Source organism: Microcaecilia unicolor, chromosome 1, assembly GCF_901765095.1.
Source record: "Microcaecilia unicolor chromosome 1, aMicUni1.1, whole genome shotgun sequence".
Lineage (NCBI taxonomy): Eukaryota > Metazoa > Chordata > Amphibia > Gymnophiona > Siphonopidae > Microcaecilia > Microcaecilia unicolor.
This window is the reverse complement of record NC_044031.1, coordinates 348591728-348605108: the sequence shown is the minus strand read 5'-3', so window position 1 is coordinate 348605108 and position 13381 is coordinate 348591728. Positions and strand designations below refer to the sequence as shown.

Below are 13381 nucleotides of genomic sequence, written 5' to 3'. Positions count from 1 at the left end.
ATCACTTGTGCTACTGGCGCTGTCCTCTCCATCTTCCAGACCCTGCCAGCTGAAGACGAAATCCGAGGCAATAGATGAAAACCGAGACAAATTTTTGGATGAAAAAAATTACAAAAACCGAGAACGACGATAACCGAAGTCAACTAAAACCGAGGTTTTACTGTACTTTGATTAAGAGTGGCTGCTTTGTTAAGTAGTACCAATGTTTATAGGACATATTTTATTTCTTTTGTTATAGGTGAGGCTGAGCAGTACAATGCTAGTCACAGCTCGTGTAAGAGAAATGGTGAAACTTCTTACTGAAAATGGCGTGCCTGGAAAGTTTACACTGGATAGAAAGATGGTCACAGATCTGGTGCTGTTGATTTCCAGTGCCTTAGAAGTCTCTGACAGTCATCCTGAGCGTGGAGTCTACGTATTAGAGGGCATAAGAAGCACCATCGATTTGTTACTGGTAAGTCTTCTTTTAGCCATTTTATTAATGCTATTTCTTATGTTATCTGAGACTGGTGTCTAAATCCTTGCCACAAACCAATTTGAAGACAGAATTGGCTTTACAACCACACCTTTATTATTCTTCCATATATGTTCACGAGCTAGCAGATTAACTGTTATCATATCCTGTGACATCATTACTTAATCTCACAATTACTTGGTGTTATCTGATAGATGCAAACTCACACAGAGGACATGTTTAAATGAAGTTTTGTAACTTTCAGCATATAGTTGATAGGCCTTGATCAACTACTTGAAATATGCATGTTGACTATAGCAGTTACTTTATTACTTTGCACATCTGCACTTGGAATCTTCATGTCTGAAATTTAAGACATATTTGAAAATCTAATGACTCTGAATGCCCTTAAGTTACTATAGCATTCTATTGCATTCTACAGAACTGCACTAGTAGACAATAATTCTTATAAGTGACATACTTCCGCTGCATTATAAGGCATTCTTATGAATAATTACTCTCAGCTATTGTATTATTATTTTATTATTATATTGTATAACCTCTAAACATACTGAACTGTACAAAGGCAAAGCCAAAATGAATATCTCCAAATTGCTTCTAACAGTTTACTTTTTATCCCTAATTTATCACGCTCTAACCACCTCTCTTACAGATAACAACATTCCCACAGTACTAAAACCATGCAGACTACCTAAAAACAATACACCTCATCAAAAGAATAATAATCAACCAAAAGGAAGATCTACCATATATGGACACAACCAGTATAAACGAAAGAAAGGTCAAAACAATTCTAGATTTCAAGGAAAGACAAATAATAAAAATCAATACATCCCCAACTCTAAATGTCCCCTACCAATCAATCCAACTGGGATACATAAACGCAAGATCAGTAGTTAATAAAACAATAACCATAACGGACTGGATCTTTATGCCGATGACACTCAGCTTTATCTCTCCACACCAGACATCACTACGGAAACCCAGGCCAAAGTATCGGCCTGCTTATCCGACATTGCTGCCTGGATGTCCAACCGCCACCTGAAACTGAACATGGCCAAGACTGAGCTCATTGTCATTCCACCCAAACCCACTTCTCCTCTCCCTCCACTCTCTATCTCAGTCGATGGCACCCTCATCCTCCCCGTCTCATCTGCCCGCAACCTTGGAGTCATCTTCGACTCCTCCCTCTCCTTCTCTGCCCATATCCAGCAGACAGCCAAGATCTGTCGCTTCTTTCTCTACAACATCAGCAAAATTCGCCCCTTCCTCTCTGAACACACCACCCGAACTCTCATCCATGCTCTCATTACCTCTCGCCTTGACTACTGCAACCTACTCCTCACTGGCCTCCCACGTAACCATCTATCCTCCCTTCAATCCGTTCAGAACTCGGCTGCGTGTCTTATCTTCCGCCAACACCGATATGCTCATATCACCCCCCTCCTCAAGTCACTTCACTGGCTTCCGATCAGGTACTGTCAGGTCCTCGAGGCAGGACTGGAATTCGTGAGCCCTTGGGCCATTGCCGAGGAGCGGCAGTGGCAGGCAAGACCACCTCGGAACTGGATACACCGAAGAGCAGTACTGGAACTCTGGACTGGAGTAGTACAAGGCAGGCAACTAGAACAGACGAAACAGGAACAGCTTCACCTGCACTTAGCCACCATTCCTCCGGAGTTGAGCTCCGAAGTGCAGGACTTGCAGGATAAGGCAGGAACTGAAGATCCAGAGGACCCACCCTGGGTCTAGGAAACACGAGGGAGACCAGACTGGGAACTAAACACAGACAGTGTGCTGCTGCACAGCCACTAGCAAGACCCAGAAGACAGACCAAGGAACACAAGGCGTACAGAAGCCTTGCAGGAGCAAGGACTAGGGCAGCATACACACTAGGCAGAACGGGGATCCGGGAATACCCACAGGGTAAACCCTCTAGCTAGGTGGAGACAGGATACAGGAATAGCCACCCAGGAAATACACACTAGCTAGACAGATACAGGATCCAGGATATACACTCAGGATATACAAGCAGGGTAGGCACACAGGCTAGGCAAGGCAGGACCTAGGGTAAAGAGAGCAAACCAGGAATAACAGGCCAAGGGTCTTGGGACTTTGGGCAGACAGGAGAACAGACAGAGTAAACACGGACAGAGGCTTCACCCCAAACACAGGGTAAGCCGGAACAGAGGCTTCACCCCAAACATAGGGTAAGCCAGGAAGGACCTGCAGTCCACAGACACACAGTGGCAGGGAGGAACCCCCCACAGGAAAACAACAGACACAGAGTGAAGCTGGGCTGGAACCCAGAGAAAGGCTAAGCAGTAGTGCAGCAGACACTTACTAACCTGACCTGGCCTAAGAGCAACACCAATGCAAAGGCCCAGAATGCCAGCACAGCACTTCCTTATGAAGGCTCTCACTGATGAGGTCATCAGCAGCAGGACAGAAGCAGGAAGTACCTTGACCCCAAAGAGAGGCTTGACACACATAGGAAGTGAGCCCGCAGGAAAGACAAGCAGGAGCCATCTTGGAAGCTGGCATAGAGCCGGTGGCAGCCATCTTAGATGCTGGCGCCCTAGAGAGGCATAGCCCGCACAAGTGAGGTCTAGTGAAGCAATCAGGTTCATGCTGGAAGCAGCCAGCAAACCAGGACAGAGACAAGACTAACACAAACACAGAGAGAAGCCAGCACAGCTGCTGGCCCCCAGAAATGAGGTAAGTCTGAGGGTGGTCACGGCCACCGATGTGACAGGTACCGCATACAATTCAAGCTTCGCCTACTAACCTACAAATGCTCTTAATCTGCAGCCCCTCACTACCTCTCTACCCTCATCTCCCCTTACGCCCCTACCCGTAACCTCCAATCACAGGGCAAATCCCTCCTCTCAGTACCCTTCTCTACCACCGCCAACTCCAGGCTCCGCCCTTTCTGCCTCTCCTCACCCTATGCCTGGAATAAACTCCCCGAGCCCATACGCCAAGCACCCTCCCTATCCATCTTCAAATCCTTACTCAAAGCCCACATCTTCAATGTTGCTTTTGGAACCTAACCATTGTACCTCTACCCAGGTAATCTAGACTGTTCCAATTTTTGATTGCCTGCACTCCTTGTCCTTCTTGTCCTTTAGATTGTAAGCTCCTTTGAGCAGGGACTGTCCTTCTTTGTTTTTTGTACAGCGCTGCGTAACCCTGGTAACGCTCTAGAAATGTTAAATAGTAGTAGTAGTAGTACAGACAATCTAGATCTACTGTTTATTACTGAAACCTGGATTCACGATCTCAAGGACCCTATTACCCTAGATTTATGCCCTCCAGGCTACAAAATTATCCATTGGACAAGAAATGGAAAAAGAGGAGGAGGTATAGCTATAATTTATAGATCCCATTTCACTGTTACAGCTATTGCAGAATCTATAATTCCCCATCTTGAGATTGCCTTAGTTAGAATTAAAACAAAACAAAACAAAAAAAAACAGCACCACGGGCCTTTAAAAATGGAACACAGTTCTTTAATGAATGAGCCTTGACAAAAAGACCCGACACGGGCCGTGTTTCGGTGACTAGCACCTGCGTCAGGGGTCACAGTGATGACGTGGAAAACTTGGGGAATAACTCGAATATATTCCTCTACAATATATTATTCCTTACCCCACGTCTCATGTAGTAAAAGCTACAAAGCACCAAGGCACTTTCACTTTCTGTATCAAAATGGATGATACAGAAAGTGAAAGTGCCTTGGTGCTTTGTAGCTTTTACTACATGAGACGTGGGGTAAGGAATAATATATTGTAGAGGAATATATTCGAGTTATTCCCCAAGTTTTCCACGTCATCACTGTGACCCCTGACGCAGGTGCTAGTCACCGAAACACGGCCCGTGTCGGGTCTTTTTGTCAAGGCTCATTCATTAAAGAACTGTGTTCCATTTTTAAAGGCCCGTGGTGCTGTTTTTTTTGTTTGGACTTTAGTTTGTACTTTGTTCCCTCTCTTTTGTTACATCTTAGTTAGAATTAACCATATAAATCTGCATGACCACCTAAATGCTATTCTCTTTTATAGACCACCAGCAAATTGGCTTGACTGTCAAACACGCTTCATGGACTTCATATCAAATGCGTGTGTTTCTTATTCCAACATGATTATAATTGGGGATATTAATCTTCACTTTGAAGACCTTAACTCAATATATGTGTGTGAATGCAAGGACTTTTTCCAATTATGGGATCTCATCACGCCTAATATTCAACCAACCCATATGAAAGAACACACTCTAGACATTATCTCACACAGACTCTCCTCAGACTCAAATTTTATACTAACTACTACAAAATGGACTCCCACACCATGGTCTGACCACTACAAATTAAACATCTCCCTCCAATGGCGAAAAAAAGAAATACAATATAGCCAAAAACGACTAACCTATACCATGAGAGGCCAAATTGACCCATTAATATTTTGGCAATATTTTTATAATAATGAATGATCAGCACAAGCAGAATCATACCAATTCCTTTTAGAATGGGACAACAGATGTGAAAATGTATTAAATAACATAGCTCCATTGAAAACTAGAACATGACGAAGGAAGAGCTCATTGCCTTGGTTTAACGAAGAATTAAAAAAATTAAAGACACTAGTTAGAAGATTAGAACAAGCATGGAATAAAAAGAAAGATGACTCAACATTCAATGCTTGGAAACAACAGCAGAGAAAATACAAATATTCCATTAGACAAACCAAAAGAACATATTACAGAACAAAATAGGGTCAGACTACAAGGATACACATAAACTTTTCCAGCTTGTGAACAAATTACTAGATGCTACACCGGTTACCTCAAACAGTGTTGACGCACCATCAGCAGATAATCTGGCGAAGTACGTCAAAGAGAAAATTGTAAAGTTACGAATTACGTTACCAATCAACAACATCAACTATGTCAAATTCCTCAACTGCCTAGACCCACGCCCTGATGAACATCCAGCTGATTGAACCTGGACTAACTTTGACACCCTCTCGGATGATATCATCTTTTGAGCAATTAATAGATTCGCCATATCCCATTGCAAACTAGACATATGTCCAAATTACCTTATAAAAACTGCCCCTCAACAATTTATATCAGAACTTACAATAAATCTAAATTTTATGCTGCAAAATGGATTCTTCCCTATGGATAAAGGAAATATCTTACTTACCCCCATGAGGACACGAGGACATGAAATGAGATTGAAGGGGGGCAGACTCAAGAAAAATGTCAGGAAGTATTTTTTCACGGAGAGAGTGGTGGATGCTTGGAATGCCCTCCCGCGGGAGGTGGTGGAGAGGAAAACGGTAACGGAATTCAAACATGTGTGGGATAAACATAAAGGAATCCAGCTCGGAAGGAAGGGATCCCAAGAAGCTTAGCCGGTGGTGGGAGGCAGGGCTGGTGGTTGGGAGGTGGGGATAGTGCTGGGCAGATTTATACGGTCTGTGCCAGAGCCGGTGGTGGGAGGCGGGGCTGGTGGTTGGGAGGTGGTGGTGGGGCGGGGCGGGGCGGGGCGGGTGGTTGAGGGGCGGGGATAGTGCTGGGCAGACTTATACGGTCTGTGCCCTGAAAAAGACAGGTACAAATCAAGGTAAGGTATACACAAAAAATGGCACATGTGAGTTTATCTTGTTGGGCAGACTGGATGGACCGTGCAGGTCTTTTTCTGCCGTCATCTACTATATTACTATGTTATACCTAAGGACTCAAAGAAAAATATTAGTGACCTGACTATCGCCCAGTGGCATCAATCCCTCTTGTAACCAACTAATGGAAGGCATGGTTACAAAACAACTAACTGATTACTTAAATAAATTTTCCATTCTCCGTGACTCTTAATCAGGATTCCGTTCCAATCACAGTACTGAAACAGTACTAATTACTCTCTTAAACAAATTTAAACAAGCAATTGCTACTTGGAACAACATACTCCTCCTGCAATTTGATATGTCTAGTGCATTTGACATGGTAAGTCATAAAATTTTACTATATATCCTAGAATACTTCGGAATTGGAGGTAACATTTTAAACTGGTTCAAAGACTTCCTAACTAGAAGAACTTACCAAGTGATATCTAAGTCAAGTATGTCAGCTTCATGGACACCCGGGTGCGGTGTTCCCCAAGGGTCCCCACTCTCGCCAACCCTCTTCAACCTAATGATGACACCGTTGGCCAAGTCGTTAGTCAATCAAGGCCTAAATCCATACATATATGCAGATGATGTCACAATTTACATCCCGTTTAAACGTGATTTAAAAGAAATCACTAACAACATTAATCATAGCTTCCAAATTATGCACTCTTGGGCGGTGTGACGATCGTGGCCATGTTTCATGCGCTCAGTCATTTCGCCACCTGGTGGTTAGACCTGGTGGCTGCAACGGACTGTCTGGTTGCTGTTTCCCATGTTCCAGAAGTCATGCTGGTCCGGTCCGGATCTTCCAGCCTTCCAGATTGTCTTGGGACTTTTGGAACTTAGCAGCACCCTTACCTGGTGAGCTCCCTTGTCGGTTGCCTTTATGAACTACCTGGATACTTTCTACCCAACAGACAGGACTTAATAAGGATCTGGGTTTTCTAGCCCATTATAAACCATAAAGTTGTATTTCTCTGTTTATTTCTCTGTTTATCACCCTCCTCTCACCTTCCCACACCATCCTGTTAGAATATCAATGAAATGCTTTGATGTCCCCATGCATACCCCCACCCTCCCACTCTGTCAGACTGTTAAAGTAATGCTTTGATGTTTCTCTTATATGTACTATCTGCTACCACATTTGCTTATTTCCGATCTGACGAAGAAGGGCAACCTTCAAAAGCTAATCAAGAAATGTATTAAGTTATGTCCAATAAAAAAAGGTATCATCTTATTTTCTTTTCCATGTTTTATTTTGTTTGATTTCTATTTATAACCTTTAAGAGTGGACTAACACGGCTACCACACCTCTCTACTTTGCCTTGGCAACAGAGGTCATCTGATGAGCTTCTCGTTGGTGAGAGTTGTTGCAGTGTTCTTTGTTCTCCTTTTTTTTTTGTTACATTTGTACTCCGCGCGTTCCCACTCGTGGCAGGCTCAATGCGACTTACATATTGTATTCAGGTACTTATTTGTACCTGGGGCAATGGAGGGTTAAGTGACTTGCCCAGAGTCACAAGGAGCTGCCTGTGCCTGAAGTGGGAATCGAACTCAGTTCCTCAGTTTCCCAGGACCAGAGTCCACCACCCTAACCACTAGGCCACTCCTCCACTTTTCCGTGGTGGACCTGCCCTGCTTGTGTTTCCTGGTTTACTTCTACTGCTTGCTGCCTGCCCAAGACTCGGCGTGTTTCCTGGTTACTTCTACTGCTTGCTGCCTGCCCAAGACTCGGTGTGTTTCCTGGTTTACTTCTACTGCTTGCTGCCTGCCCAAGACTCAGCGTGTTTCCTGGTTTATTCTACTGCGTGCCTCCAGCCTAGACTCTGTGTGGTTTCCTGGAAGCCTTCCCTGTGCCCAGCTCTGCCTGTTTCTGTTTGCTCTGCTTCTGCTGCTGCTCCAGTCCAGCTGCTCCAGTCCGGGTTGTATCTGACTGTCTGTGATCTGCCTTGTCTCTTGCTTTGGGGTGATTCTCCTGCCACTGCCGCTCCTCGGCAGCGGCTCAAGGGCTCACTTTTCCTCACTAACGTGACAGATTGCCAAGGCCATGAGCTCGGAAGAATCATCCGCCGGGGCGATAACACACCTTTATAAACTCTATAAGAAATGAATGCCCAGGTACAGCTGCTAAGCCAATATGTGCACCTTCACCTCCCAGGACCTAGGACATCCCCTGGGGTGGCTCCTCCAGATTCAGACTCAGGACCGGCGACAGCTCTGGTAAGGCCAGGTATCCTTCTGAAGTCACCCCCAAGATGTGATGGGAATCCTAAAGACTGTAGGGGTTTCTCAACCAGTGTGCTATAATTTTTAAGCTTCAAGCTCGAGACTTTCCTACTGACAGAACCTGGATAGTGTATATTATGTCTACTGTCCGGGCAAGCACTAGCCTGGGCCTCCCCTCTCTGGGAGAAGGACAATCCCGTGCTCCAGGATCTCCAAGGGTTCCTGACTCAATTTAGAAGGGTTTTTGAAGAGCCTGGGAAAGTTATCTCTGCTACTTCGGCGCTATTGGGTTTGAAGCAGGGAACACAGACCCTGGGTGATTATGCTATTAAGTTCCGCACTCTGGCTTCTGAGTTGACCTGGAATAACGAGAGTCTGGTCGCGACTTTCTGGCAAGGACTGGCACCCCAAATTAAAGATGAGTTGGCCGGACGTGAATGTCCTCCCAGGTTAGATGACTTGATTGGACTGTGTACTATGATTGATATTCGATTTCAGGAGCGTAGCTGCGAACGGCGCTCCTCAGAAAAGATAGTTATCAAGACATCTAGTCCCTGGTATGTGCCACAGATGCCTAAGCCACAGGAGGCCTCTCCTCAACCATCCGCTGAACCCATGCAACTTGGCCATACTTCACTTACAATGCAAGAGAAACAAAGGCATCGGACCCTGAACCTTTGCCTGTATTGCAGTGAGATTGGTTACTACGCGGCCAGGTGTCCACTTAAACCTGGGCCCTTGGATCAGGGTTTGATGGCAGGCACTATAACCAGCCAACCGTCTGACTTTCGGCGGACCCAATTTCTAGTACCAGCAGTGCTTGACCGAGGTTACAGAAAGGAGCCGACTGAAGTTTTTCTAGACTCTGGGGCTGGTGGGAATTTTATAGCTGAGTCGCTAGTTCAACAGCTTAACATTCCTACACAAGAATTACCTAAGACTATTCCGCTTTTTTCAGTTTATGGGTGCGTCCAGGGATATGTAAGCACTCAAACGGTTCCGTTGAGCTTATGTATTGGCGATCACCGAGAAGACATCTCCCTCTACGTCCTTCTGTCAGCAGTGCAACCCATTGTATTGGGCTTCCCTTGGCTCCAGAGACATAATCCGATCTTAGATTGGGGAAAGGGTGAGATTTTGAATTGGGGTGAGTCTTGCAGGAAACTTTGTCTCACCCCTGACACCGATAGTCCTGTCGACGAACAGCAGGACCAAGACTCAGATGCTTGGACAGATATTAATGACTCCCAACCCTCGGACATTAATGTTTCTACAGTTGGTCTGACCTGCGCTTGTGTTTTACCCCAGATCAATCAGCCCCAAGGGGGAGCCCGCAACACGTCCAGCCTCCCGATTCCAGCCATCGGGGGCTCTAAGAAGATTCCTCGAGGCTGGGTGTCTCGCACCTTACCTACAAGAAGGGCCTTAGGTCCTGAGGTTCAGGACAGTCCTGAGATTCGGAGATCTAAGGATCTTAAGTATTGCTCACAACAAACCATGGCTGGTAACCCTACTCTAGCGCTAGGCACCCGATCCAGCTCGGGTGATCAAGCCCAGTCTTGTCCTCAACTAACCACCTCACGATCCGCACCTAGAGCTATGGTCACGGATTACACGCCTAAACTCTCCAGCAGATTCCACCAAAAATATCCATGGAGACCCAGGCCTCCCGAGAAGTCAGGAGGGCCTTTAGGGGGAGATACTGTCACGATCGTGGCCATGTTTCATGCACTCAGTCATTTCGCCACCTGGTGGTTAGACCTGGTGGCTGCAACGGACTGTCTGGTTGCTGTTTCCCATGTTCCAGAAGTCAAGCTGGTCCGGTCCGGATCTTCCAGCCTTCCAGATTGTCTTGGGACTTTTGGAACTTAGCAGCACCCTTACCTGGTGAACTCCCTTGTTGGTTGCCTTTGTGAACTACCTGGATACTTTCTACTTTGCCTTGGCAACAGAGGTCATCTGATGAGCTTCTCATTGGTGAGAGTTGTTGCAGTGTTCTTTGTTCTCCTTTTCCGTGGTGGACCTGCCCTGCTTGTGTTTCCTGGTTTACTTCTACTGCTTGCTGCCTGCCCAAGACTCGGCGTGTTTCCTGGTTACTTCTACTGCTTGCTGCCTGCCCAAGACTCGGCGTGTTTCCTGGTTACTTCTACTGCTTGCTGCCTGCCCAAGACTCAGCGTGTTTCGTGGTTTATTCTACTGCATGCCTCCAGCCTAGACTCTGTGTGGTTTCCTGGAAGCCTTCCCTGTGCCCAGCTCTGCCTGTTCCTGTTTGCTCTGCTTCTGCTGCTGCTCCAGTCCGGGTTGTATCTGATTGTCTGTGATCTGCCTTGTCTCTTGCTTTGGGGTGATTCTCCTGCCACTGCCACTCCTCGGCAGCGGCCCAAGGGCTCACTTTTCCTTACTAACGTGACAGGCGGATGCATTTCAATTGAAACTAAATGCAGAGAAAACTCAATGTCTTCTACTTACATCACAATATAATACTAATAACCACCGCTATAACCACACCAAACTTTACCCTTCCCATTTCAGATACCCTGAAAATTCTCGGAGTCACCATTGATCGGAATCTCACACTGGAAAGTCATGTGAAGAATATAACAAGGAAGATGTTTCACTCAATGTGGAAATTCAAAAGAATTAAGCCTTTCTTTCCCAGGGGAATCTTTCGAAATCTAGTACAATCTACTACTTATCATTTCTATAGCACTACTAGACGTACGCAGCGCTGTACACTTGAACATGAAGAGACAGTCCCTGCTCGACAGAGCGTACAATCTAATTAGGACAGAGAAACAGGACAAACAAGAGATAAGGGAATATTAAGGTGAGGATGATAAAATAAGGGTTCTGAACAAGTGAATAAGGGTTAGGAGTTAAAAGCAGCATCAAAAAGGTGGGCTTTTAGCTTAGATTTGAAGACAGCCAGAGATGGAGCTTGACGTACCGGCTCAGGAAGTCTATTCCAGGCTGGTGCAGCAAGATAAAAGGAACGGAGTCTGGAGTTAGCGGTGGAGGAGAAGGGTGCAGATAAGAGAGATTTACCCAGTGAACGGAGTTCCCAGGGAGGGATGTAGGGAGAGATGAGAGTGGAGAGGTACTGAGGAGCTGCAGAGTGAATGCACTTATAGGTCAATAAGAGGAGTTTGACCTGTATGCAGAAACGGATAGGAAGCCAGTGAAGTGACTTGAGGAGAGGGCTAATATGAGCATAATGACCCTGGCAGAATATTAGTCATGCAGCAGAATTTTGAACAGATTGAAGAGGAGAGAGATGGCTAAGTGGGAGACCTGTGAGAAGCAAGTTGCAATAGTCTAAGCGAGAAGTGATAAGAGCGTGGATGAGGGTTCTGGTAGTGTGCTCAGAAAGGAAAGGGCGAATTTTGCTGATACTGTAGAGAAAGAAATGGCAGGTTTTAGCAGTCTGTTGAATATGTGCAGAGAAGGAGAGGGAGGAGTCGAAGATGACCCCAAGGTTACAAGCTGATGAGACAGGAAGGATGAGAGTGTTATCCACAGAAATAGAGAATGGGGGAGGAGGAGAGGTTGGTTTAGAGGGAAAGATCAATGGTACTGAGTCATTTAGACTATTGTAATGGTCTTCTTGCTGGCTGTAAAGAACAAATCATCAGAAAACTTCAAACTGCCCAAAACACTGCAGCCAGACTTATATTTGGAAAAGCAAAATACGAAAGTGCTAGGCCCCTAAGAGAAAACTTACACTGGCTTCCTCTTAAAGAACGTATAACTTTCAAAATATGCACTCTGGTGCATAAAATAGTTAACGGTGATGCTCCGACTTACATGTTAGACCTTATTGACCTACCACCCAGAAATGCTAAAAGATCGGCACGCATATTCCTAAATCTTCACTTCCCCAGCTGTAAAGGTCTAAAATATAGATTAATACATGCATCCAGCTTTTCATACTTGAGTTCACAAATGTGAAATGCTCTACCGTAAGGCACTGAAGACACATCTCTTTAATACGACATACCATAAAGACTTTTAATTGGAACTGTAATTCACCATCATTTACTTAACAATAGGATTACTCTCTCCCTATACCGTATTGCTTAATTTTAATATGCAATCCATGTTCGATATGTGAAACCATTTGTATATTTTCACTTTTTTGCCCGACTGTTCATTTAGCATTCATGTTCTATATATATTACCAATTGTATATGTATTCTGAAATGACATAAGTCATGACGGAAAATTGTAAGCCACATTGAGCCTGCAAATAGGTGGGAAAATGTGGGATACAAATGTAACAAACAAATAAATAAATAAATAAGAGCTATTTTTAAATAAAAACATATTCTGCCCGATATTCAGCACTATTTAACTGGCCAGGAATGGCTGTCAATATTAGTGCTTAGGAGGGATTCTATATATGGAGCCTAAAAATCCATGCAGAAAACATTTGCACCTAAATGTATTCTATAAGTGGCATATAGATTTATGTGCCTCCATTTACACCAACAAAAACATGGTGTAAATCCCAGCATGTAGATTTAGACGCAGAGGGCCATATTCTATAACTGCATGTAAATATTAGAATGCCCATATCCCCACCTATAACCATGCCTCTTTTTGTCTGCGCAAGTTAGAAGTTAGGTGTAGTGTGTTACAGAATACACTTAGGCCCAGATGCACTAAACGTTTTTCATCGTTAAATGAGCCCTCAAGGAAGAATTTCCTATCCTTTCCATGCACTAAAGCCTATTTTCCGACGACAGTAGCAGCTAACGAAAACTGAATGCAGATGAGCAATTCTTCTACAAATCCCATTGAAATGACATGCACTAACCTTTTCCGATTCGTTTAACGCAGGAGAACACCGTGAAATCTAACGAGAGTCTGTACCTCTCGTTAGGGCTGTCTGTCTGCTAGAAGTTAACAAAATCCAATAAAAAAAATAACTGGGGGGGGGGGGGGGAAGTCGCCGCTGCTCCCCTCTCCCTCAGCACCAAAAAAGAAAAAAAAAAAAAAGGATCTGGAGGGG

At 44.8% G+C, this 13381-nt stretch overlaps 1 protein-coding gene across 1 annotated transcript in view; it reads left to right on the top strand.

The window, feature by feature from the left end:
- The window catches only part of LOC115474075 (polycystic kidney disease protein 1-like 1), an 889490-nt gene that overhangs the window by 20922 nt on the left and 855187 nt on the right, over nt 1-13381 (top strand). The window contains exon 3 of the mRNA XM_030209391.1: nt 239-454. Coding sequence (XP_030065251.1) covers nt 239-454 — 216 coding nt within the window. The remainder of the gene's footprint in view (nt 1-238; nt 455-13381) is intronic.